The sequence below is a fragment of the Schistocerca piceifrons genome, chromosome 7 (genome assembly GCF_021461385.2).
Source record: "Schistocerca piceifrons isolate TAMUIC-IGC-003096 chromosome 7, iqSchPice1.1, whole genome shotgun sequence".
In the NCBI taxonomy this organism is placed as follows: Eukaryota; Metazoa; Arthropoda; class Insecta; order Orthoptera; family Acrididae; genus Schistocerca; species Schistocerca piceifrons.
In genome coordinates this window covers 454,616,922-454,643,616 of record NC_060144.1, presented here as the reverse complement: position 1 = coordinate 454,643,616, position 26,695 = coordinate 454,616,922, and the positions used below count along the sequence as shown (strand labels likewise).

Below are 26,695 nucleotides of genomic sequence, written 5' to 3'. Positions count from 1 at the left end.
TAATGTTGTTTTCATTGTTAAATACAAGTTGACCTAAGAGCTTTTGAGTTTGAAACAATGAAAATACGCTGAATGTAGGAAGAATGGTGGTTTTGACCTTGAGAAAATGCAGTTTCATTTGTCATGCCAGTTCATTTTCTCACAAGTTGTGCAACTCTAATGTGAGTGGTAACATTCCCTTTAGGTTCATAACTGGACTGCAGAACAAACTGCTGAGTGGTTAGCAACAAATGTTGAGTTACCACAGTACATTCCAACATTTATCGTGAACAGAGTTACAGGAGCAACTCTGCCAAGGTAGGCTGAAATGAGACTTACATATTAGAGCTGCAAATTTTAAATGTATTATTCAAGCTAAATCTCTCTCTCTCTCTCTCTCTCTCTCTCTCTCTCTCTCTCTCTCTCTCTCTCTCTCTCTCTCTCTGTGTGTGTGTGTGTGTGTGTGTGTGTGTGTGTGTGTGTGTGTGTGTGTGTGTGTGCGCGCGCGTTTTTTTGAGATCTTTGATTCAGTAAAGTTTAAACATTTGTTTCCTGTGTTGAAAGTGGTCATTTAAAAATTTGCATCAGATAGTTTACCTGTTGTATAAGATTCTAATTTTATAAACATATAGGTATAAAAAGTAGATAGCTGTCAGTTTCCGGAATACTTAGTCAGAAGATTCTATTGGTCGTGCAGTATGTGTATCTAACAAACTTCTCTCTGCAGTTTCAATATCAAAGGTATGAGTAACAAACATAAGTAATGATGGATTCAAAGTAATTGGCATTAGGAGCACATAAAGGCTGTTTCATTATTTTATACAACACTCCCATAGCATGTCTTTTAAATTAGCGGCAGTGTTGTGTGCATTTTTCACAAAATATTAATGCCATTTGGAAAGAAAAGGAAGTTAGTAACTATTGCAAGAAATGGAAATTAATAGAATCTCAGTAAACCACCACCCCACTGCAGTATCCTGTTACACAGGAGACTGATTCTTAGTGTTCCTGTATGGCAGTTGTAGTGTCTTCTGGGGAAGGCCACTTTCCCACCACGAGTGCTGCTCACTCTCCAGCTTGTAGATAGACCACTATTTGATCACACCGTCTCTTTTCCATTTGCAAATGGTATATGGAAATGACAATAGTCATTAAACCTCCATATTGGCTATAATTCCTTCAACTTTCTCATTGTGGTCATTTTGTGATATGTAAGAGCGAGAAAATACAGGACGAGTCAGAAACAACTGTACACCTTTGGAATGATATAGAAATTTATTGAGATAACTTACAGAATCAGTAGATGGGTCATTTTGTTGCACACAGCCTCAGGTTTGATTCACATAGTGAATCCGTACACAATTCCGCCACCGGGAGTGCCAGCATTGCGCATATGTAAAATGGCTGCTTTCACAGGTGCAAAAGTGTGCTTGCTGTGTGTTTTGATGTCATGAAATGAACTCTGCAACAACAGATTGATGAAAATTACTGAAATGGGATGGTTTTCTATGTGGACTGGTCGCGAAGAACCAGTTGCTTGGCCACATCGCACCCCAGAATTCATGCCAATGGATTTCTTTATTTGGGGTTTATTAAAGACCGTGTGTGTCTTCCTTCTGTAGCAAACAATATAGTCAAACTGCAAAATCAAATCTATGTTGCTATTGCACAAGTTACGCCCAATTTGCTGCAACGAGTGTGGGAAGAAATTGATACCGGTGGTATGTTTGCTGCATCACAAATGGTGGTCACATCAAACCAAAATGACACTTGACACTTTCATGTGAAACATGAGGTTGCTTGCTACAAAATGACATCTTCCAATTCTATAAGTTATCTCTCTTAAGTTTCTACTTCATTCCAAAGTTCCTTTTTGACTCACCCTGTAATAGTGCCTATGTCTGCAATGCTGTAAATCACATGGAAGAGCATAGCTAGCTGAGTTTTGCAAGATCTCTTTTTGTGTATTTGGATTGATTTTTATAAAGGAAATTTTTGTTCTACAAATATGTCATAGTACATGAGCATAAAACATCTTAGCAAGATGTATGAGACAGGTTAAATACCCTCAGACTTCAAGAACAATATAATAATTCCAATCCCAAAGAAGGCATATGTTGACAGATGTGCAAATTACCGAACTATTAGTTTAATAAGTCAGGGCTGCAAAATACTAATGTGAATTCTTTATAGGCGAATGGAAAAACCGGTAGAAACTGACCTCGGGTAAGATCAGTTTGGATTGCGTAGAAATGTTGGGACACGTGAGGCAATATTGACCCTACGACTTATCTTAGAAAATAGATTAAGGAAAGACAAACCTATGTTTCTAGCATTTGTAGACTTAGAGAAAGCTTTTGACAATGTTGACTGGACTACTGTCTTTCAAATTCTGAAGGTGGCAGGGGTAAAACACAGGGAGCAAAAGGCTATTTACAATTTGTACAGAAACCAGATGGCAGTTATAAGAGTCGAGGGACTGAAAGGGAAGCAGTGGTCCGCAAGGGAGTGAGACAGGGTTGTAGCCTATCCCCGATGTTATTCAATCAGTATATTGAGCGAGCAGTTAAGGAAACAAAAGAAAAATTCGGAGTAGGAATTAAAATCCATGGAGAAGAAAGCTTTGAGGTTTGCCGATGACATAATTCTGTCAGAGACAGCAAAGGACCTGGAAGAGCAGCTGAACGGAATGGACGGTGTCTTCAAAGGAGGATATGAGATGAACATCAACAGAAGCAAAACAAGGATAATGGAATGTAGTTGAATTAAGTCAGTGATGCTGAGGGAATTAGATTAGGAAATGAGACACTTAAAGTAGTAAAGGAGTTTTGCTATTTGGGGAGCAAAATAACTGATGATGGTAAAAGTAGAGAGGCTGTAAAATGTAGGCTGGCAATAGCAAGGAAAGTGTTTCTGAAGAAGAGAAATTTGTTAACATCGAGTATAGATTTAAGTGTCAGGAAGTTATTTCTGAAAGTATTTGTATGGAGTGTGGCCATGTACGGAAGTGAAACATGGACGATAAATAGTTTAGACAAGAAGAGAATAGAAGCTTTCGAAATGTGGTGCTACAGAAGAATGCTGAAGATTAGATGGGTAGATCACATAACTAATGAGGAAGTATTGAATAGGATTGGGGAGAAGAGAAGTTTGTGGCACAACTTGACTAGAAGAAGGGATCGGTTGGTAGGACATGCTCTGAGGCATCCAGGGATTACCAATTTGGTATTGGAGGGTAAAAATCGTAGGAGGAGACCAAGAGATGGATACACTAAGCAGATTCAGAAGGATGTAGGTTGCAGTAGGTACTGGGAGATGAAGTTTGCACAGGATAGAGTAGCATGGAGAGCTGCATCAAACCATTCTCTGGACTGAAGACCACAACAACAACAAAACATCTTCAATTCTAAAACTGATAGACGTCAGTGAAGTAGGCATCTGGTGCTCCCCTGCACTTCTTGTATGACCTGCACTTTTCCCCAATACATAGTTACGCTTTGTTACTTCAGTACCCTGGAATAAATTGCTCTTTCACATAATCCAGGTAGAATCACACGGGTATCTCATCTGATCCAGGAACCTTACCACTACTATGAAGTTGTGATTGCTTTTCTGTTCAGTAATCACTTCTCCCAATATTTGCCACTTTGGTGTTCGTGCAATGATTGAAAGGAGGGAGCATATTAAATGTCTACTCTGCTGGAACTGTTTTGGAAGACCAGATTCAGTATTTCAGCCCACTGTCTGTCATCATCCATTTCTCTGGTCATTGTGGTCAGTGATTGACTTAAATAGATGATTTTGAACAAAACTTCATAGTGGTTTTAGTCAGGTAGTTTGGCAATTTTTTATTTTCAGACATTGAAAACTTCTGTCTGTGCTCTTCCTTGTACTCATTTTTGATTTGTCCAATCCCCCCCCCCCCACATGTTGACTTCTCTTAAATCTGTGATGCTATTTTTGCTGACACAGGTAGATCCATGATGACTCTTTTGCATCCCAGAACCTTGCTCATAACATACTTGTCTAAGGTGTATCGAACAATGCCTTGAATTTTACCCATTTGTGCTCCACATCTTTATATCCAGCACTGGATATTTGGTGTTGGCTACTCACTCTGTAATTTGCATCTTGTTGCAAAAATGTTTTATTACCTTCCATAATAATCCTTAGGACACATGTGTGGTCCACATTATAACTGCTTAATTTATTTGGTAAGACTTCAGCTTGTTTATTGATTCCAAATTTAATGTGAAGCTTTAACCTCGAGGACTTCTTCAAATAGTTGACTATTACTAAGTATTGAAGACTTGTGGCAGTCGCCCCCCTCTGCGAAGTGTGCCATTTGCAGTTTGAACTCATTACATGAAAATCATGTATCTAGGATAATTGAAAACCTTTACAGAAGAACTGGGCCTATTTTTTGCCATTGCCATTGCTGTGTATTAGTGGTGTGTTTGTGTGTGTGTGGGGGGGGGGGGGGGGGGTATTAGTTGAAAGTTGATTGCAGTAGAAGTGCGGAATTAGTTTGAAATTGAGAAGTTGCATTGATGAAAGATCTTGTACTTTGTGTAAGTGTGGTAATAAAATTGAATGTTATTCCAGCAATGTTCTCTGTTTGCTTACACCAGTGAGTGTTTATGGCTGTACTCTTTTAAGTATTTTTATTACATCCAGGACTTCACAATGTAGTATTTATATATACAGTAGTTTTAATAACACTGGACGAACATACAGTTGATTATGATATCTATTTTTCATTTATTTGGTGAGCTTCGATTTGAATACTCATTATGGATGATGCTGTAGCCATTCCCCCCCCTCCCGCTTTACTATAGTGAGCCACCACCCTGTGTAATGAAGAGGCTGTGACATGAGATTGCAGCCTGTTGTCACCACTCAATGCCATAAGTTGCTAACCAATGACCATTAACACTTAAGCATAGGGCACAGGAAACCCTCATATGCATTTCTTCGCCGGCCATTGTGGCTGAGCGGTTCTAGGCGCTTCAGTCCGTAATGATGCTGGTGCTACGGTCGCAGGTTCGAATCCTGCCTCAGGCATGGATGCGCATGATGTCATTAGGTTAGTTATGTTTAAGTAGTTCTAAGTCTAGGGGACTGATGATCTCTGATGTTAAGTCCCATAGTGCTCAGAGCCATTTGAACCTTTTTTTGCATTGCTTCTGCTGGCAGCCCAGACGTAAGATTTATTAACATCCATAGCTGAGCAGATCTTTGCATTCACACTTCTTAAATGGCAACAGTAAAAGCTCTCTCCTATTGGTTTGAATAAATGAAGCCTTCTGAATACAAACGTCTTTCACACGAATTTGATAATTTCAGAATTTGCTAATGGCATTAGGAATGTTAATGTACCTTGTGTGTGCCTTTGTTGTTCAGTCAGTGACAACACTTGAAACTTATGAATTCAGGATCGTGATATGCATCAGAGTAACAGCTTTATCTACTGATACAGTGCTTATAATGAAGCAATATAATATTAAATTGGATGCTTGCAAACATCAGTCACTGCAAATTGTCCTACAGAATAGTAGAGATCACATCAGAAAAACTACGGTGTACCAGATGTAAAGAGTCAAATGTACTTTCACCAGCAGAATAATTACTGATGCGCTTTCACACATTTAAAATGTCACATCCAGTAAAATTGCTGTTTCTCAGTGCCTTAGAGCCATGCAGCTAGTTTAGTCCTAAAACCTCTCTAATGTCATAATCTCATCATAGATCTTTGTTTTCTGCATTCAAGGTTGTTTATCTTAAAAGGTATGTTTTCTTGCCTATATAACTTTTATAGTGCAGCTATTATTGATCTTTTGTTACATAGCTTGAACAAAAAGATTTCTGTTTTGCTTACTCAGTTCTGCCGCTTTATTCAGCATGACTGTATTGGTTTTAGTGGCACTAATTTTGTTAATGAGTCAACTAATTTCAAACCAATTCAGATACTATAGAAACCATTACATAGTTTGTATAAAATCTTGTTTATGCAATTATGTTGCCTCACAAATTAATCAGTTTCATCATATCTGCAATTTGTGTAGATTGTTTTGCTTTGTTCTTATTTTACTCTTTTACCACAGCACTTAATTTTAAGTGGCTCAATTCACTACATTATGTTGTTGACTAGAATTTGAAAGAACATTTCTAAATATGCCACAGAGAGTAAGACTGTTCTTATTTTCTGTTAACTAAATTTGATGTTCAGTGAAGTGGACAGCAGTATGATAATGCTTTATGTGAATATATTTATCATTTAATTTATTTTTAAAGTATGTCAATCTCAACTGTTCAGTAAGCTCATTCTTTACATCTGTAAGACAACAATGCAGAAGCAGCACACATAGGGTTGAAATCTTTCTATAGTGTTGAAACTGTTATCATTTGAGTCTCAAAATTACTGTCATCAAATTTCTGTTTTACAGACTAGCAGCTAATAACATGCATTACTTAAGCAATGTTCTGGGAATTAAAGATCCCATTCACAAACAGAAAATTGCACTAAAAGCTATGGATGTTGTACTGTTTGGCCCACCGAAAGGTATTTACTTTTTTGTTGTGGAAATACAGAGCCCTTTGTAGTACTAATCATATAACTTAATATATCTATCTGTTTCTAGATTACAGCCATGGAACAAAGGACATCATCCTCATAACTCTTTTACTTGGAGCACTTATTGGATGTTATTATGCGTATCATCAAAATAAGAACTCTAAGAAACATCTAAGACGCATGATGAAAGACATGGAGAGTCTCCATAAGGCAGAACTTGCATTGGATAAATTGCAGGTATGTTTTTATTCCCTAATTTTCAAGTCTTGAGTATGGTGACATATTAACCAAGTTTTAATTTTGAACTCTTAACTGTTTAGAAAGAGCTTGAGCAAGCTAGGTTTGAACGGGCTTGTGTGACGACAGAGAAGCAGAATCTGGAAAAACAACTACTAGAACAAGGTTGTGATAATCCTGAGATGCGGACATCTTATTCTGATCTTGAGGTTTCACAACTGAAAGCTGAAATTGAGGTCAGTAGTTGGGATTTTCCTCTGACATTTCTGAAGCTTTGTTTTCGGTTGAAAATTTCACAAAAATGAAATATTTTACCTGTCCAGATGTTGCGCAGAGAGCTTCAGAGAGCAGAAGGTGAATTAGAAGATCGTTGTTGGTCACCTCCAGTAGGATTACAGCAGTGGTTACAACTTACTCATGAAATAGAAAATAAGGCTTATATTAAAAAAAAGCTTTCAGCAGAGAAGCAACTTCAGCAAGCAAGAGAAGCAGTAAGTTGAAAAATTTTAACCATTGTTTGTTGTAATGGGAAGAAGGAAGTGATGATAATTTTCTGTCTCAATTTTCTGTGCAGTGTGAGAAGCTTAGAAAGAAAAGATCAAGTTTGGTGGGAGCTTTTGTATCAACTCATGGGAAGTCAATAGATGATGTTGATAGAAGCATTGTGGAAGCAAGGTGAAGTAACGTTGTGTGTCTTATCATGAAACATTTATTCACAGAAGGCACTTAGCAAATTTGTTCTATCTCACTTGTGTGCAGGACTGCCTTAAATGAAGTTACACAGGAGCTGAAAGAACGTGTCCACCGTTGGAAGCAAATTGAGCTGCTATGTGGTTTTAATATTATCAATAATAGTGGTCTCCAGTACCTGGAAAATGTTTTATATAGAGGAACAGCAAATGGAAAAGGAGGATCCAGTGGTGGGCTAAGGGGTGAGTTTTAGCTCAAACAAAAATCACATAAGTATATGTCCCATGTCTTGTCTTTCTCAGCTGCACAGCGCAGTATAGTTATTACTAACTTATCTGTTAGCATTTGAGTTTGCAATTATCCTTTGAACTTGTGAAAAAAAATTTTCACTTCAGTGCCTGCATTAATTGTGTGATCTGCCATGAACATACTTTGGCTCTGGAAAATTTTGTTATACAAAGTTGTTGCTTAACTTTTACATTTGTACCTATGAAGAAACTATAATGGATCACAGTTCACAATACTTAAAACGAATTGTTTAAGTCAGGTGTTCTTAGATTAACACAAAAAATGGATTTGAAACAGTATGAACTTTAATGTCCACATAGTATAGATTATTTCAGAGTGAACAAAACTCAACTTGCACTAGCAAAATGTTGCGGATAAAGTTGAGGGTAATGGTAATTGCTAGATCACAACTTATTAAGACTAGAAAAGAATTGTTTTAATGGGTTTAGTTTTGTGCAAATACAGGATCAAAAGAAATAAATATTAAAGAAATGATCGTTGACATCCCCATTCTGCTGAAGTTCAAAATAATTGTATTGATCTGTTGGGTTGAGAAAAATTCCAGTGGTATGAATAATGAGTGCAGCTAATAATTCCTGTAGGTGACTCATTCTTAATGGAAAAAAAGTTTCAGCAGAATATGAAAACAAAATTGGGTCTGTTTGCACTGAGCAGTTAAGTATACAGTGTTTGACAGCAGCTAATAATGACTGAACATCTCTTACAAAAATGCTTTCTAGCCTTGAATAACAATTACTACCAAATACTTGACGAGTCAGTGAACACAAAACCAGAAAATTATAAGTACCGAATGATGAAATGTCCTGAAATTGCTGTGACAACTTACATGCGTGTACAGAAATAGTAAGCACCTGTAGGTCAATCGGCAAATTTTGTGTCTATTGCCCATGAAGTGAATCATGTTGTATCACTGGTTACTTGCCTCAATGTGGACCTGTAAGGTCTATGTTTGATCCCAGGTCAGAATTAGGTTTTTTAATTGTCACTTATCACTTGTTTCACCTCTGGCAGTGTTTCCAGTAGGGAAAATACCAAGCTGCACAATGGACCAGAGTCCAATGTGAACTGTAGATCCACGTATCTGGGTGGGTACGTCATTTCAAATATTGGGGGAAACTAAAGGCATAACACCTCCGAAAGGAACATGCACAATAAATCAGGTTCAAGCCAACCTTCGCTTTGATAAGACATATGCTTAAACAGTCAGTACAAATGTATACCTTTGCCATACCCTCCATTTCTAATTTTTTTTTCATTGTTGAGTAACAATGGCTATGACTGCAGCTCATGGCCATGTCGTTAGTGTTGCTGCCTCTAGATCATGGTGCCCATGGTTCAATTCCCAGCTGGGTCAGAGATTTTATCCACATGGGAGTTGGGTGCTGTGTTCTCATCATCAGTGACACACAAGTTTGCTAAGTGGCATCAAATACAGGCTTGCTCTTGGCTGCCAAACAACCCCACATGAAGTCTCCTGCTCAATAACGCCGTACAATCATAGATTTTTGTTTCAAACAATGGTTTTAAAACTTGTGAGCTATTGAAACTTCTGTCCCCTCAGAAAGTTATGTAAATCCACGGCCATTGACCCATAAAATGTATGTTTTCAGCATACTTAGGAAACAGCTGCAGGCCTGTTGCAGCATAATGACACAGTCAACAACAGTTTGTTCTCACTCAGATCAGTTATGGCACCTAATGACCAATACTGGTGGATCTGAATTATCAGCAGTTAAACGTTGCATTCTCTGCAGTACTTGTCTTCAGGATAATTGTGGTAACACTAAGTTTTGAAGCCACAGCATCTAAATGTATGACTTATTTTCATAGCATTCTGAGCCACTATGATGGGTAGCGTTCTGTATTCAAGCTGAGAATTATATGGTTTCCTTTCAATCACTTTGCGGATTTCTATTTCTATGTTTGTTGCCCTGGAGAAATTTGTCCACTTATTTTCTTTTATCTTTACAACACAAAAGCTTCCATAATAACACTGTGTAGCAAAGTACAAATAATATCTATGGTGAAAGCATGATAATCATGTAATGGCTAATGTATTGGCATTAACAAGTGTGTGTCATGCTAATTCAGATCAACACAGAGAAATTGTGAACTGGGTTCATTTTCTGAAATGAGGTTAGAACATATCTTCAGTGACATATATACACTCACGTGTTAGCCTGTTGAACAAGGATTTACAACCACAAAAATTTTTGCTTGAAAACTCTCACTTAACCAGTTATGATAAGTTAGAAAAGGTTTTGAATATAACATTTTTATTTTTGTATGCAGTACAGTGAGAAATTAAATTACCTGTATATGCTATGGGAAAGAGAACACTTCTGCAGTCGCATCGAATCGAATAGTTCATTATTCATGACTGGGACCTTTTAGGAGTTGTACTGTTTGTCAGTATGACAGTCTGCCATAGGATGGGCAAACGCACAATTTAGCACATTTTTCACTGCCATATGGTAGGTGTGCCGAACACATGCTTCGCTTTTGCCACTGAGATATGCAGACACTGAGTTTTCATATGTCACTGTATTAAGAGTGTGTGCCGAATACATAGATTTGGAATAAAACTTGGTTATGAGCAAAAACTTGTTGATAAAAGGGTTCATCAGTAACTGTTGTGAATGGTAGCACCAGATACATGAGTGGTAATGCAACTTGCTTGTCCAGTGCTGGTTGTGGTGAACAGCCATGACCACCACAGGTTGCCAAAATCTATCTCACCATCCTGGTATATACCATTGCTTAATGCAAGTTGCAGAAACAGAGTAGCATGTTACCTTAAGGAACACATTCCAGTGAACACTTGAAGCACGGGAAAATATCACCAGGTCACTAGACGTCAGTGGTGTTCAGCACATCTGTGGAAGTATCAAGCATTGCATGTCTGGGCCCATCTCCAACCAATCTCTGTTAGTTGGAAATGGCAGTTGAACAGTTATGAATCAAAATAACTACCCAATACTGTAAGTGGGCAGTACAATTAACACCAGTGTTTCCTGATTTTTGAAGGCACAACATTCAAATGCATGGATGAAAAGTCTGTGTAAAAAGTTCTTCAGAAATGACTAGCTGAAGATTCATACATTTGTTTTCTCTCCTGAATTCAGCTCCACTGACAGAAGATGCATATTTTTGGGGGAAAATGTCAGTAGACTGAGACCTGCAACATTCCATTTATTTCCTCTTCAAAATTTCCTTTAAAACTCAGACCATGGAATGTAGTGTTAGTTGTGCAACATTTCTTTTACCATTACTAGTTTTTGGAAGTTATTGTTGTGCCCTAGATAGGAATTATCATGCTTAACAATAGCTCACTACCCTACGACATCCTGTGATCTCAAATGGAAAACCCATGTGTTTCACCGAAAATTTTTTATAACTTTTATTTTGCATTGCTGTTTAATGCTCATGTCACGCATGTGCTGCAAAAGCTGATGACATGTAATTTTCCTCTTTTAACTTGGCTTTGGACAAGTTTTGGGAACTTGTAACAGACATCTGAAGCAGTCCCCATTTGTTGGCAGTGATTTGACAACCTGCATAATAAACCCCAATTTAATATGAAGAAGTGGTGATAAAACTCTTTTTGGTGGAACCAAGGTCATATTGATGACATTTTTCTCACCAGATTGTAGACTCGCTCATGGTGTCCAGCCAGTTTTTGGCTCTACTAACCCATAAACAAAGAAAGCAAGGATATTTTGTATGACCTCCCTGCTGTATTTACAAATCTCCACAAACCATTTTCTAAACAACAGTAGTCAAGTTATAGTTCTCTTGCATATAAACAGTGTGTCCCATAGGAAGAGATGCAAATACATTTCCATTATGCAGCGAGACTACTTTGAGACTATCTGTGAAAAAATTGTTGAATATGTTCCATTCTGGTGAATCAAATTGTATTTCAAAACACTTCATGAGCACATGAACAGCATTACAACTAACCAGATTTCCCTCTTTAGAGAAATACAAGAGTAAATTCTCTTTCTTGATGCCTTAACAATGAAAATGAGGTCCCAGATAAAATTGGCTTTTTGTTTTTCAGTCTTGATCCTAGCAATTAGGCTGCATCTTTTGAAAGACCTAGGTCTCTTACTAGGTTGTTGAGCTGACTTAGAGAAAAAGTTGAGCTTTCTCAACAACAGAAAATCTGAATAGGATCCATTCTGGGAAGCTAATGTGTCTAAGTGATCTGCTTCACCCAGGATGTCATCCAAAGTAGAAGGTGACTGTGGAACTGGTGCTTCAGAACCATGGGACACTGGACGAATAGCTTAGTCAAGGTTATGCTAAGATATTATCTTTTTATTTTTTGTTTTAAAGCCTTCCAAATGAACTGAGCAGAAGTTGCGTTCAGTTCTATTCACGCCATAGCATAGGAATGCTAAAACAAAATGAATTTTTCATACCCTGAAACCACAAACAAAGATCTTCCTTGTATCTTCTGCACACTTTATGCAGAGTCCGTGCTTTATCTTGATCGCAGAGTTTCATTTTGAAATACTTACATGTTCTTCAAAAATTCACTAATGTCTCTTTGTTGAATTTTTGCTGTGTATTCACCACAGCTATAACAGAAGTGTATTCCAGAAGTAATAACACAAGCACAGCAACATTTGAATGCTGGATATAAACTGTGTGTCGCGAGATGTCCAGAGAGAGCCTGGACATGTTAGCTTGTTGAAACATGGTATAATCCACCAGCAGATTGTTTATATTTCTTCGTAGTACTACAGATGGAAACAGTGAACCATGCTCAATCTCACCAATATTCTTCACTATAAACTAATATAACCTATTTTCACATGATCATGTGGCCTTCCTCTTACACAAAATTACTTTCTGCACCTACCACTACTCTCCTCAGTCACAAACATTTTTTTTTTTTTTTTTTTTTTTTTTTTTTTTTTTTTTTTTTTTTCCCTCCCAGTATAGCTTTAATTGATAGAATTAATGTGATAAGTCTTAATTTTAAGACCGTTTTTAAATTTATAAAAGAATACTAAATTTTAGTTAATTAGAAATTTTACGCTAAATAAGAAAACAAAAAAGATTGATGTGAGTTTTTTATTTATTTATTTTTTATTTTATTTTTTGTAAGTTGAAATCTGTAAGAAAATGAGTACAAATCGTGTGCAGGTTTTTACTTGCAGACTGTGTTACTTTCATTGATATCAAAGTTATTTGGAAAGTTCTGTCCCAACACTACAGCTGTGCTAGCTTTTGGTATTTTTAGAAATGAGTTCGTTTTAACTTGCGTCAAAGATTTAACTAGGGCAGTGTAACATCTAGCGATATGAGCTGCAACATCTTCACATCAGAGAAAGAAGATAAGGAGAATTACAGTTGAATTTCAGTTTTGTGAACAGCAAGTCTTAAAATTGCCACCCCCTATGTGTTTGAACTAATTGTTTGTCCGGTTTTTCCATTGACAGTTCTGACAGTTCCAGTGTTGAGTAGCATATTCCATGATCTCAGTGTTAGACAGAGAGAGACTCTATATTATTAAACTGGTCTTTGACAGTTTTATTGAAACACTCTTGAGATAAAATATCAAAACATTTGTGTAAAGGGCTGTTGTGTTGCAACATAAAGGATGTCCAGAAAGTCCCTTCACATGTGCAATTATTTCATTGTAGCTTCAATAGGACTTGCAACTACTTGGCCTTAACATCCACATGTCAACCACCATTGTCCCTGTATGTTCCCTGTCATAAAGAAGTCATATTCTGTTAGTTCATTGATGGCCGTTGGCGGAATGCTTGCAGGCTGAAGTGCATTTTCATGTGAAGTTGCATTGTGTTCCCTTTAATTCAAAGTTCCACAACCCACTTTCTGATCGACTTGCTGAATGAATGCATCACTGACCCACTAACTTCAGCATGTTTCCCGTCGGATTGATGGATGAGCAATGTACACACTGCAAAAATACACTATACATTCTGCAAATTGATAGCACACATGGACTGAAAGCACAAATCATCGTGGAACTAAAAACATTAGAAAAGGTCTGATGCTGAGGTATGATGTGCGCCATACACACTACTGTCAAATAACACCCTGAAAATTACTTTTGTGGTCACAGCTGGACTTTTGCTGCTCTTTTACTACCAGTTACAGCCATATGGACTGTAGCAGATGCTTGACAACAACTATCTCTGTCTGCAGCCAGAACAAGCTCACTGGTGTCGCATTACTATCCCTTGCACCTACTGCCTCTCCCTTCCAGTAGTCGCCCACCCTTCCCCAGCCCCCTCTTCCACACCTCACGTCACCTTTCCTCTAGGGCAACTTCACAAGACAGCCCTTCACCACCAATCAAGCTACAGCGCCGTCACAGTGAAGCCAGCCGTAACAGCTAAACAAGCCAGTTATTTCCAGAATGAGATTTTCACTCTGCAGCGGAGTGTGCGCTGATATGAAACTTCCTGGCAGATTAAAACTGTGTGCCCGACCGAGACTCGAACTCGGGACCTTTGCCTTTCGCGGGCAAGTGCAAGAGCAAGAGCACTTGCCCGCGAAAGGCAAAGGTCCCGAGTTCGAGTCTCGGTCGGGCACACAGTTTTAATCTGCCAGGAAGTTTCATATCAGCGCACACTCCGCTGCAGAGTGAAAATCTCATTCTGGAAACATCCCCCAGGCTGTGGCTAAGCCATGTCTCCGCAATATTCTTTCTTTCAGGAGTGCTAGTTCTCCAAGTTTCGCAGGAGGGCTTCTGTAAAGTTTGGAAGGTAGGAGACGAGGTACTGGCAGAAGTAAAGCTGTGAGTACCGGGCGTGAGTCGTGCTTCGGTAGCTCAGTTGGTAGAGCACTTGCCCGCGAAAGGCAAAGGTCCCGAGTTCGAGTCTAGGTCGGGCACACAGTTTTAATCTGCCAGGAAGTTTCAAGCCAGTTGTTATCTTTGCTTCTTCCATTGTTTGTATTCCATCAAGGTTGTTCCATTATCATATTTGAACAGAAAATTAATAATTTTAAGTCATGAATGAATGTTCTTTCACTGAAAAGAAGTATAATTATTTCCATCGAGTTACGTTGAAGTGCCACAACTTTTTACACATGATTAAGTGTTTGTGTGTCAAAATGAAATTGCCTAAAATAATTATTGAGACAGTCACAATTCACACATTCCGCTCATGGTCATTCTCTCCTCATTTCACTACATGACTAACTCCATCCTCAGATACAGACATTGCTGACATGTCATATAAGTGCTTTGTATTTCTTATCTGGGATATCATTTCTGTTTTTTAAGAATAAGAACATGAAACCACTAGTTTGCGTGCTGGTTCCATTTTACTTCACACTGCAAATGATAAACAAATGTCCCTTGGTTTGTAATTATTAGAATTCATCCTTATAATCCACTTTTATGCATTGTCATTCCATTGGATTACAAAGCAGCATTGAGAATTTTGAAAGATACGAGGGTAATCCCAAAAGTAAGGTCTCCTTTTTATTTTATTTTATTTATTTATTTTTTTTAAATACATTGACCAGTTTATTTCTACAATGGTTCACATCAGTTTACAGCTTGAATATTTAGCTATTTTTCGACATATCACCAATTCTGTCGATGCATTTTTGTAGACGCTGTGGCAGTTTTTGTATGCCCGTGTCATACTAGTTCGCCGCCATGCTGTTCAGAAAGTTATTAACCTCTTCTTTCACCTTGTCGTCAGAGCTGAATCGCTGGGACCACAATTAACACTGACAGGTACTGTGAGACTATGAAAAAACTCAAACAGGCAATTCAAAACTGGAGAAGATGAATGTTGAGCAAGGGCGTACACATTCTCCATGACAACGCTCGCCCACTTATCGCTCGGCAAACAGTTGCTCTCCTGAAACAGTTTCAGTGGAACATGATCACCCACCCATCCTTTAGTCCTGACTTGGTGCTCAGTGACTGTCACCTGTTCCCTAGGTTAAAAGAAGATTTGGCCGTAAAGCAATTCAGCTCCATTGACGATGTGAAAGACTTTCTGAACAGCATGGCAGCGAGCTGGTATGACTTGTTGTTGTTGTTGTTGTGGTCTTCAGTCCTGAGACTGGTTTGATGCAGCTCTCCATGCTACTCTATCCTGTGCAAGCTTTTTCATCTCCCAGTACCTACTGCAACCTACATCCTTCAGAATCTGCTTAGTGTATTCATCTCTTGGTCTCCCTCTACGATTTTTACCCTCCACGCTGCCCTCCAATACTAAATTAGTGATCCCTTGATGCCTCAGAACATGTCCTACCAACTGGTCCCTTCTTCTTGTCAAGTTGTGCCACAAACTCCTCTTCTTCCCAATTCTATTCAATACCTCCTCATTAGTTATGTGATCTACCCATCTAATCTTCAGCATTCTTCTGTAGCACCACATTTCTAAAGCTTCTATTCTCTTCTTGTCCAAACTATTTATCGTCCATGTTTCACTTCCATACATGGCTACACTCCATACGAATACTTTCAGAAATGACTTCCTGACACTTAAATACTGGATGTTAACAAATTTCTCTTCTTCAGAAACGCTTTCCTTGCCATTGCCAGCCTACATTTTATATCCTCTCTACTTCGACCATCATCAGTTATTTTGCTCCCCAAATAGCAAAACTCCTTTACTACTTTAAGTGTGTCATTTCCTAATCTAATTCCCTCAGCATCACCCGACTTAATTAGACTACATTCCATTATCCTTGTTTTGCTTTTGTTGATGTTCATCTTATATCCTCCTTTCAAGACACTGTCCATTCCATTCAACTGCTCTTCCAAGTCCTTTGCTTTTTCTTTTGTTTCCTTCACTGCTTGCTCAATATACAGATTGAACAACATCGGGGAGAGGCTACAACCCTGTCTTACTCCCTTCCCAACCACTGCTTCCCTTTCATGTCCCTCGACTCTTATAACTGCCATCTGGTTTCTGTACAAATTGTAAATAGCCTTTCGCTCCCTGTATTTTACCCCTGCCACCTTTAGAATTTGAAAGAGAGTATTCCAGTCAACATTGTCAAAAGCTTTTTCTAAGTCTACAAATGCTAGAAACGTAGGTTTGCCTTTCCTTAATCTTTCTTCTAAGATAAGTCGTAAGGTCAGTATTGCCTCACGTGTTCCAGTGTTCCTACGGAATCCAAACTGATCTTCCCCGAGGTTGGCTTCTACTAGTTTTTCCATTCGTCTGTAAAGAATTCGTGTTCGTATTTTGCAGCTGTGACTTATTAAGCTGATAGTTCGGTAATTTTCACATCTGTCAACACCTGCTTTCTTTGGGATTGGAATTATTATATTCTTCTTGAAGTCTGAGGGTATTTCGCCTGTTTTATACATCTTGCTCACCAGATGGTAGAGTTTTGTCAGGACTGGCTCTCCCACGGCCGTCAGTAGTTCCAATGGAATATTGTCTACTCCGGGGGCCTTGTTTCGACTCAGGTCTTTCAGTGCTCTGTCAAACTCTTCACGCAGTATCATATCTCCCATTTCATCTTCATCTACATCCTCTTCCATTTCCATAATATTGTCCTCAAGTACATCGCCCTTGTATAGACCCTCTATATACTCCTTCCACCTTTCTGCTTTCCCTTCTTTGCTTAGAACTGGGTTTCCATCTGAGCTCTTGATATTCATACAAGTCGTTCTCTTATCTCCAAAGGTCTCTCTAATTTTCCTGTAGGCAGTATCTATCTTACCCCTAGTGAGATAGGCCTCTACATCCTTACATTTGTCCTCTAGCCATCCCTGCTTAGCCATTTTGCACTTCCTGTCGATCTCATTTTTGAGACGTTTGTATTCCTTAATGACATGGGCATACGAAAACTGCCACAGCGTCAACAAAAATGCATCAACAGAAATGGTGGTGATGTCAAAAAATAGCCGAATGTTCAAGCTGTAAACTGATGCAAACCATTGTATAAATAAACAGGTCTGTGTTCTTATAAAAAATATGTGACCTTACTTTTGGGATTACCCTCGTGCGTAGTGCAAATTTTGTGTTGTGGTGGGACTGCTTCTCTAAAGACAGTTGCAGGCTGTGTTCTGTCATAGTAATGTATGACTATAGTAGTTTCTGTTGCTGTAACATCATCATAATAGTAGTAGCTCCATGTCACATCCACAATTGCTTCATAACTATTAAAGAATGGTATTTTATTTGTTCATTTGTTGTCAAGCACCCAGCCAAGATTCATAAAATACGCAATAAAATGTGCCTCGCAAAGTACTACAAAAACTTTCACACTCAGATTATTCCAGATTTCATTATCATTCCCAGTGTGGACAGGCAACTTCATTTTGCAATCCATTTCTCTTGTGCTGAGCAAGAATATTAATCAAATCATTATAATTTTTTTTTTTTTCACTGCCTCACTGCGCCACTGCTCACAATGAATGCGTTCAGTTAATACTGTTGCTCTATACCTCTTTGTTGGTAGTTGGTGATGTAATTTTATTAATCTTTGAACATCTAGATATTAACCTGCATCTTCCATTGGTAACCAGCCATACTTCAAATGAAAGAATAAAATATATTAAAATAAATAATTTCAAACAGAAATATTACATGTAAGAATACTCAGCCATTACACAGGGCTCTATCCTACCGTGAAATCTGCACTTTCCCATGTGTCTGAAGTAAAGCTCAATCTATTTCTCCAAATCTGTAAAGTATAAAACCATAACTTTTTATAAGCAGTAAATATTTCATAGTAGAAATGTGCAGTAATGATCCATGCAACTATTTAAGTCATGCACTTAGTAAAAGATAGCAATTGGAGCTTATATGTCATATTTAGGTACTGGCATTTGTATTCTGACACTCCAAAAATTTTATCTGATAGCAGCGGATTAGTGGGAAAGCTTCTGTATTTTAATTCAGCTTGATTTTTCATCATGAATAATTTCTGGTGAAACTATTTCAGCAACATTCAGTTTGTGGAAACTATGACAGTTGTTTCATATAATTTTTGTTGTTTCACTGCATAATTTTATCTTCTCTGCAACATTAGGCATTGTCTCATGAAATGAACATTAATTAAAATGTAAATGAATTTTTAACAGGACTTTTCTAAAGGTTTGTTCCTTGATCTGTTAGTTCTATTCAATTTCAGGTCGCATGGGTAGCAGCCACGATGATTTGGATGATGACTCTAGTTCCTTGTACTCTCCATCTGCGGGTAAGTACATTTACAAAGGAGAATTACTGGACAGTTTGTCATTATTGGTCATTTAAATGTGTGTTGTAAACATACATATATAGCTGTTATAAGCTGGACAAAAAAATGCTTCAGTTTGTCAAATTCTTCAGTTGATAAGCTAAGCCACTTAATTTGATTGTGGTAACCTACCTTTTGATAGTGACCATTACCAAGCACAAAAGTGTGTTTCACCTGTGGTGGTGGTGGTAGTGGTGGTGATCATGATCGTACTCAATTTTGAAAAACTGAAAGATTTCATTTCTAGCCGGTAAGTATGGAAACATTGTATCTTAAACAGCTGTATGAACTATTCGTTTTTGCACATAATAATTGTGTGATCTCAGACAACTATACCATCGTATTTCAAAAGTTGCATAATGGCCACATAAGTTACAAATAGGAAGAAGTTGCTTGGAGAATTTCATATTGTTCAAAATTTGTTTCAATAATTTCAAAGGGTAAAAGTAAACCAAGTGGCCAAAAATTGTGAGAAATGTTGTCACATTTTGAAGGAAGGTGGGCTATGTAAAATGCCCAAATGTTGTGGCTAGACACTGTGTTTGGTGCAAGTTAATACACAATATCGAAGCAGTCTGTTACAGACATACATGTAGTGAACATACCAGAACATTATGAATTAACCGACTTAGAGTATGGGATAATAATTAGTGCAAGGTGCATCTGTTGTAACATATCAGAGATAACACAAAAATGAAGTTTCCACAGTCAGGTGTCTTTTGTGCATCTTCGTTATTGCAGAGCCATTATGAGACACACATAAACCTCTGCACAAGAGATCACACAAATACGTGGCACATCACCTCCACAGAACCATATCTACTGAGAGTCAGATTGCCACCGGTGTGAATACAGTGATTCAGCAACCCATTTCTACCTGGACTGTACAGAGACAGTAGCAATGCAAAGGCTTCAGCATCTGATGACGAATGTTACACCCATGTTGTTCGTATGACTTTTGTCCACTCAGTGTAATACAATACATAGTAGTAATGAGACTGTCAAAACAAAGGTGTTTTCATATTTGTTTTCACCTTGAAGTACAAACTCTTCAGGGAAATAATAGTATGGCTACTATATTGTCCCACATATCGTGTATATCATCTCATGGGAACTATGATAATACATTCCTAAAAAATGGCGAGTCTCATTATGAATATCCTGTTAATTGGATGTAATTTTATTACACAAAGGGACTTCAAAAGGTAAGATAAGCATTATTCTAGCAGGCCAAGTAACTTTAAAAGTTGCACTATATTTTAAAGTGCCCCAGCTACATGACCCTATTCTTCAATGTAGTCATAAAACCTCTGTAAATGACGGTTGGAATGAATAAAATCTTTTTGGTTGGAATGGTTTACCAATCATTGAATTCCTCACAGATAGAAATCTGCTCCTTGGTAAAGGAGCCATTTAATAACTTTTGTGCAACTGTCATCTTTGGAAAATTCTGTGGCTGCTGTTAATCAGTTCCTCAGCTGTCTGGACATAGTCATCTGTGTTAGATGTCGGTGGCCTTCCTTCTCGATCAGCATCACCCCTGTCTGTGCAGCCATGATCATATTTTTGGCACCAGTTCACAATGGATGGACATGACATTGCATTTCATCCTTATACTGCCAGAATTTCATTGGGAATTCCTGTACAATTTAGATGTATTGTCCACAAGAACAGTACAGTCCCCCATACTTCAACTTCGGATTACATTTGCAATTGCTGTGCCATTTCACTTACACACTGTGATGCAGATGTTACTATCACAGCTGGGCTGTCTGCAGGATCCAAGAACATGTACTCACTTCTGACAAAGTGCCACTTTTGTTGCACAGTGGTCGTAGGGTGGATCAACAAATGTAACTTAACTTTTTGTAGCCCCCTCATGCTATGACAAGTCAGTAGGGATAGGCTTCTCTCTGTCTCTGATCAGTAGTTTGACAGCACTTACTCAGTATTGGCATGCTTTAACTTGGCTGTTCTTGTGCGTTAGCTTGGTAGGGTTGATGGAATAGCTCTATTCTTAGTGGTTTCTGTGCATTTTGCGATGGTTGAATGAAAAGTAATGCCTCCACCTTTTTTAATTGGGTTTAGATGCGAATAGTTTGATAAATCAAAAGCAGAAATAATTCTTAGAATGTGGTCTTTAATTACCAATATTCACTTTTTCCACATAATCACCAGCCAATTTGATGCATTTCTGCCAATGATTAACAAGCTTTATGAAGCCGTCACGGAAGAAGTCAACACTCTGTTTCCACAACCACAGTCTCACAGTTCTCTCAACGTTTTTGTTGAAAGCATAGTGATGTCCCCACAGATAGACTTTCATTATCGGGAACAGATGAGAGTCAGACGGTGCTCTAAATCTGGACTGTATGGAGGATGCTGTACGGTGGTGAGATTCAGTCTCTGAAGTTCTGCTGTGGTGCATAGATCTTCTGATAGCCAAGCAAAGCAATAATGTGACCTACATGTTCTTATGAAATTCTGATTGTGCTTGCAATTTCTCTCCAAGTTATACGACAATAGCCCTGAATCAATCTGTCAACATTTTGCTTGCGAAACTCGGTGGTTGCTGTCACAGCATGTCCAACTCATTGTTTGTCATGCTGGTCAGATGTTCCCGCCTAAACATCTTTAAACGTACTCTCCTAACGACGCACAGTACTCACAGCAACACAATCACCATAAATTGCTTTCATTCTCTGTTGGATCTCCTTTGGCATGACACCTTCTGCTGTCAAGAATTGAGTGACTTTATGTTGCTTAAATCGCATTGACTTACCGTCTGCGCAGCTTTCCATACTTTACTCTGTAACAGTGTAAGGCTTCCTACTAAGGCTTCCCGCCAACTGGAGCTGTAGAGAATAGGCTACGGAACAAGCCACTACCTGCTGCATACCAATGCTGCCAACTATTGAAGAGTTACGAAGGTGGAGGCATTACTTTTCAGTCAAATCTCATATTATGGATCTCCCTTTTTGGTATGCACCAAGGAAGAAATGAGGGAAGTGATTCATTTTCTGTACTTCGAAGGAACTAAGTTTGTGGATATTATTCAGACTGCAGCTGCAGTGTAGTGATAGCTGTTTTAGTGAATCAAAAATTCACAAGTGGATAACTTTCTTTAAAGGTAGAAGTATATCTATCGATGATGAAATGTATTGAAGTAGGGTATCTGCTTAAAAAATGGACAGGTTTATTATGACATGTTTGATGGTCTGATGATGATTGCCACAGTTACATAGAGATGACTTTCCCAACAGTGGAGGCTTTCTTCACAGATGCTATGGCCTGTATGAATCTTGTTAATAGTCTTCCAAAGACAGTGTGGTAATTCCATGCCAGCTAGTCTTGAACCAGGTCCTATGAGGTCTGATATTCCTAATGGGCAGTGCTTTTCCACGTTTCTGACCGCTTCCTGCTCTTGTTGAAATCGACTACTTATAGTGTGGCCCCCATGAGGTATCATTCAGCCTCTGTATGACAGTATTGTGTAATCTCAGCTTTGCTGCAATGTTTTCTGTGTGTTTCTTGTAGGACAAGGACCTATCAAGAATTACTCCTAAATATTTTTGGAAGTCTTGGTGGTGGAGGACTTGACCATTAAGGATGGTGACTTTTAGCTTTACATTGGCCATTCTGTTGTTAAGATGAAAGCGGCTAGCTTCAACCTTCATTGAATTTGCTATTAATCTCCAGTTTTTGAAGTAATCACATGCATTTTACTTACATCTGCAGGGATCTCTCTTCACCAGGTTCAGGAATTCTCTGTTGAGGGCCCAGATCATCCACATAAATGAATTTCCTCAACTCTGTTTCAGGCAGATTAGATATATATAAATTGGTCAAAACTAGTGCCAAAACTGAACCCTGGGGAAGGCCATTATTAGGTTTCTTATGTCTGCTCAGTCAGTAGCCGAGGACCACTTGCAAATATCACTCAGGTAACATCTGTATGAGCCTAATTATGGTTTGGCAGCGTATGACGCGTAGTGTTTGTACAGGAGTCCTTGTTTCCACACTGTATCATAAGCAGCTTTAAGGTCGACAAAAGCCATTGATGTTTTACCTCGTCTCACTGGAAACCAGCTTCTGTGTCTATGGTGAACCCAAGTACATGGTCTGTACAGCTCCTGTTATATATGTATTCTGCTTGTTCAATGGGAATAACTTCATAGATCTTTGGACTGTTTCTATTAGGAACAAGTCTCTCCAAAAGCTTGCAGCAGCAGCAGCTCAATAGGGCAGCTGGATGGTAGCTAACAGCTTGATTCGCTGAGTTAGCAGACTTCACTATAGCTATGATTTTTGTTCTTTTGTGAGGTTGCCAGACAGCATAATATTGGTGAAGAAACTCGCAATCCACTTAAGTCTTTTCTCCACAATCGCTGAGGAACTCAATTGTATCCCACCAAATAATGGAGATTTGTCCTTTTGTTGTTTCTTTTAGTGCTACATTGTGATACTCTCTCACATTCACACACGATATATAATTAAGAAAACCCGCACCCACAGGTACATCATTCAATGAGTTGACACGGAACTGGGACAGCTGAGGGATACATTTATTTCTCACCATCTTTGGAGCAAGTCGAGTAGACTGATGGTAAAGCACTCCCACCCACCAGTCCTTTTTACTGGCGGTCTGTCAGACATGCCCCCAGGCTTTCTGGACAGTTCACAGCTGAAATATTAGCAACAGTCCAAGTATGTTTATGGTGAATTGCCATAATTTTATGGGTCGATTAATATGCCATGAGAAAATGAAGAATCACATCCCATATAAGGCATTTCGAAGGTGATGGTGATGACATCCAGTCACTATTGAAGAACCACTATGAACCACAGAATGAACGGCAGAGCATGGCACAGAAACATCCACATTTGCCTCCAGCTGAAAAGTTCAAAAGCTAAATTTCTGCTGATTTGTTGAGTGTTTTGGGATATGAATAGTCTACTGCTGATCAGTTCACTCCTTGAGTTCAAACAGCAAATAATGTCAGCTACTGGTAGGTCTGAAACCCAAAATGAAAGGAAGTGGTGGTGATGAATGCTTTCAAAAGACGTGATTTTGCTTCAGGATGATGCCCGCCTTCATGCAGTTTGTAAAACAGTCCAGTGCATTCAAAATCTTGGTTTTGAGCACACACCATACGGTCTTGATCTAGCTACATGGTGATCTTCATATTTTTGGTTTAATAAAAGATAAGCAAAGAAGGGAAAGCAGAAAGGTGGAAGGAGTATAAAGAGGGTTTAGACAAGGGCGATGTACTTGAGGACAATATTATGGAAATGGAAGAGGATGTAGATGAAGATGAAATGGCAGATCCGATACTGCGTGAAGAGTTTGACAGGGCACTGAAAGACCCGAGTCGAAACAAGGCCCCGGGAGTAGACAACATTCCATTAGAACTACTGATGGCCTTGGGAGAGCCAGTCATGACAAAACTCTACCATCTGGTGAGCAAGATGTATGAGACAGGTGAAATACCTTCAGACTTCAAGAAGGATATAATAATTCCAATCCAAAAGGAAGCAGGTGTTGACAGGTGTGAAAATTACCGAACTATCAGTTTAATAAGTCGCAGCTGCAATATACTAACGCGAATTCTTTACAGACGAATGGAAAAACTAGTAGAAGCCAACCTTGGGAAGATCATTTTGGATTCCGTAGAAATATCAGAACATGTGAGGCAATACTGACCCTACGACTTACCTTAGAAGCTAGATTAAGGAAAGGCAAACCTACGTTTCTAGCATTTGTAGACTTAGAGAAAGCTTTTGACAATGTTGACTGGAATACTCTCTTTCAAATTCTGAAGGTGGCAGGGGTAAAATACAGGGAGCGAAAGCTATTTACAATTTGTACAGAAACCAGATGGCAGTTATAAGAGTCGAGGGACATGAAAGGGAAGCAGTGGTCCGCAAGGGAGTGAGACAGGGTTGTAGCCCTATCCCCAATGTTATTCAATCGGTATATTGAGCAAGCAGTAAAGGAAACAAAAGGAAAATTCAGAGTAGGAACTAAAATCCGTGGAGAAGAAATAAAAACTTTTAGGTTCGCCGATGACGTAATTCTGTCAGAGACAGCAAAGGACTTGGAAGAGCAGTTGAACGGAATGGATAGTGTCTTGAAAGAAGGATATAAGATGAACATCAACACAAGCAAAACGAGAATAATGGAATGTAGTCGAAGTAAGTCGGGTGATGCTGTGGGTATTAGATTAGGAAATGAGAGACTTAAAGAAGTAAAGGAGTTTTGCTATTTGGGGAGCAAAATAACTGATGATGGTAAAAGTAGAGAGGATATAAAATGTAGACTGGCAATGGCAAGGAAAGCATTTCTGAAGAAGAGAAATTTGTTAACATCGAGTAGAGATTTGTCAGGAAGTCGTTTCTGAAAGTATTTGTATGGAGTGTGGCCATGTATGGAAGTGAAACATGGACGATAAATAGTTTAGACAAGAAGAGAATAGAAGCTTTTGAAATGTGGTGCTACAGAAGAATGCTGAAGATTAGATGGGTAGATCACATAACTAATGAGGAAGTATTGGATAGGATTGGGGAGAAGAGAAGTTTGTGGCACAACTTGACTAGAAGGAGGGCTCAGTTGGTAGGACATGTTCTGAGGCTTCAAGGGATCACCAGTTTAGTATTGGAGGGCAGCGTGGAGGGTAAAAATCGTAGAGGGAAACCAAGAAATGAATACACCAAGCAGATTCAGAAGGATGTAGGTTGCAGCAGGTACTGGGAGATGAAGGGGCTTGCACAGGATAGAGTAGCATGGAGAGCTGCATCAAACCAGTCTCAGGACTGAAGACCACAACAACAACAGGATACTTGTTTGAAATAAAGTTATCATTGGATGACAATATTGTGGAGGAGGAGAAAGAGTGGATATGAACAATGCCACAGAGATTCTTCTAGAATGGAATTAGCTAACTTAGCTATTTGTTTTTTTTTCTGTTTTTCAGTATAAAGTTTCCATTAAATTGACCACCCTTTTTACTTTGTATATCATTTCCACACATACACTCAGTTTATGTATTATGACATCATACTGTATTGAAATTTGTCACAGAACTTTGTAACAATGCCAGTATTCAGGCTGTTATAGCTAAGTACTCAGAAAAATTATTCCTTTAGTTGAAATGGATTCATACTTACTGATTGAAGTCTAGTACTGAAGCTGAAGTGGAAAATATTTTCAGTATATTCCATATCGAAAGTTCAACAAATAAAGTGTTTTGGCAGTACTTTATAATACATGGCATGTAAAAATTATGTTGGCAATATGTTGCAGTACATGTCATAATTCTGTTTAAATGTCTGTTATGCAAAACACATCTATTGAAACTTTGGTCAAACTCATAACACGTAAGAAGTGTCATGGTTTGTATTACAGTAGTGTGACACATTAATTTATATTTTATTGAAGGTAACCTGATAATGATACAGCACTGTTCACTACAGTAATTTGTGCGGTATAAAGAGAGAATTAGAAGAATAATCAAGTTGCAATAAATACTTCGTTAATAAACAAAAACTTTTTGATAAAGTAGCAATTTGACTGTAGTTATTGTCAATGTAGATGAAGTTCTGGTTTCACGTTTCAGCTAATTGTGTTATTTTGAATAGATGTAATTAATGTTATTGGTTGTTCTTTTGGCATGAGAATGGCAAACTTTATTACAGAGATTT

General features: G+C 38.4%; 1 protein-coding gene across 2 annotated transcripts in view; it reads left to right on the top strand.

Annotated features, from left to right (window-relative positions):
- The window catches only part of LOC124804638 (stromal interaction molecule homolog), a 140,454-nt gene that overhangs the window by 22,067 nt on the left and 91,692 nt on the right, over window positions 1–26,695 (top strand). For both annotated transcript variants that reach the window (XM_047264854.1, XM_047264855.1), the window contains exons 4-11: window positions 185–297; window positions 6,426–6,541; window positions 6,621–6,790; window positions 6,874–7,026; window positions 7,114–7,281; window positions 7,365–7,465; window positions 7,550–7,722; window positions 18,890–18,955. In XM_047264854.1, coding sequence (XP_047120810.1) covers window positions 185–297; window positions 6,426–6,541; window positions 6,621–6,790; window positions 6,874–7,026; window positions 7,114–7,281; window positions 7,365–7,465; window positions 7,550–7,722; window positions 18,890–18,955 — 1,060 coding nt within the window. The remainder of the gene's footprint in view (window positions 1–184; window positions 298–6,425; window positions 6,542–6,620; window positions 6,791–6,873; window positions 7,027–7,113; window positions 7,282–7,364; window positions 7,466–7,549; window positions 7,723–18,889; window positions 18,956–26,695) is intronic.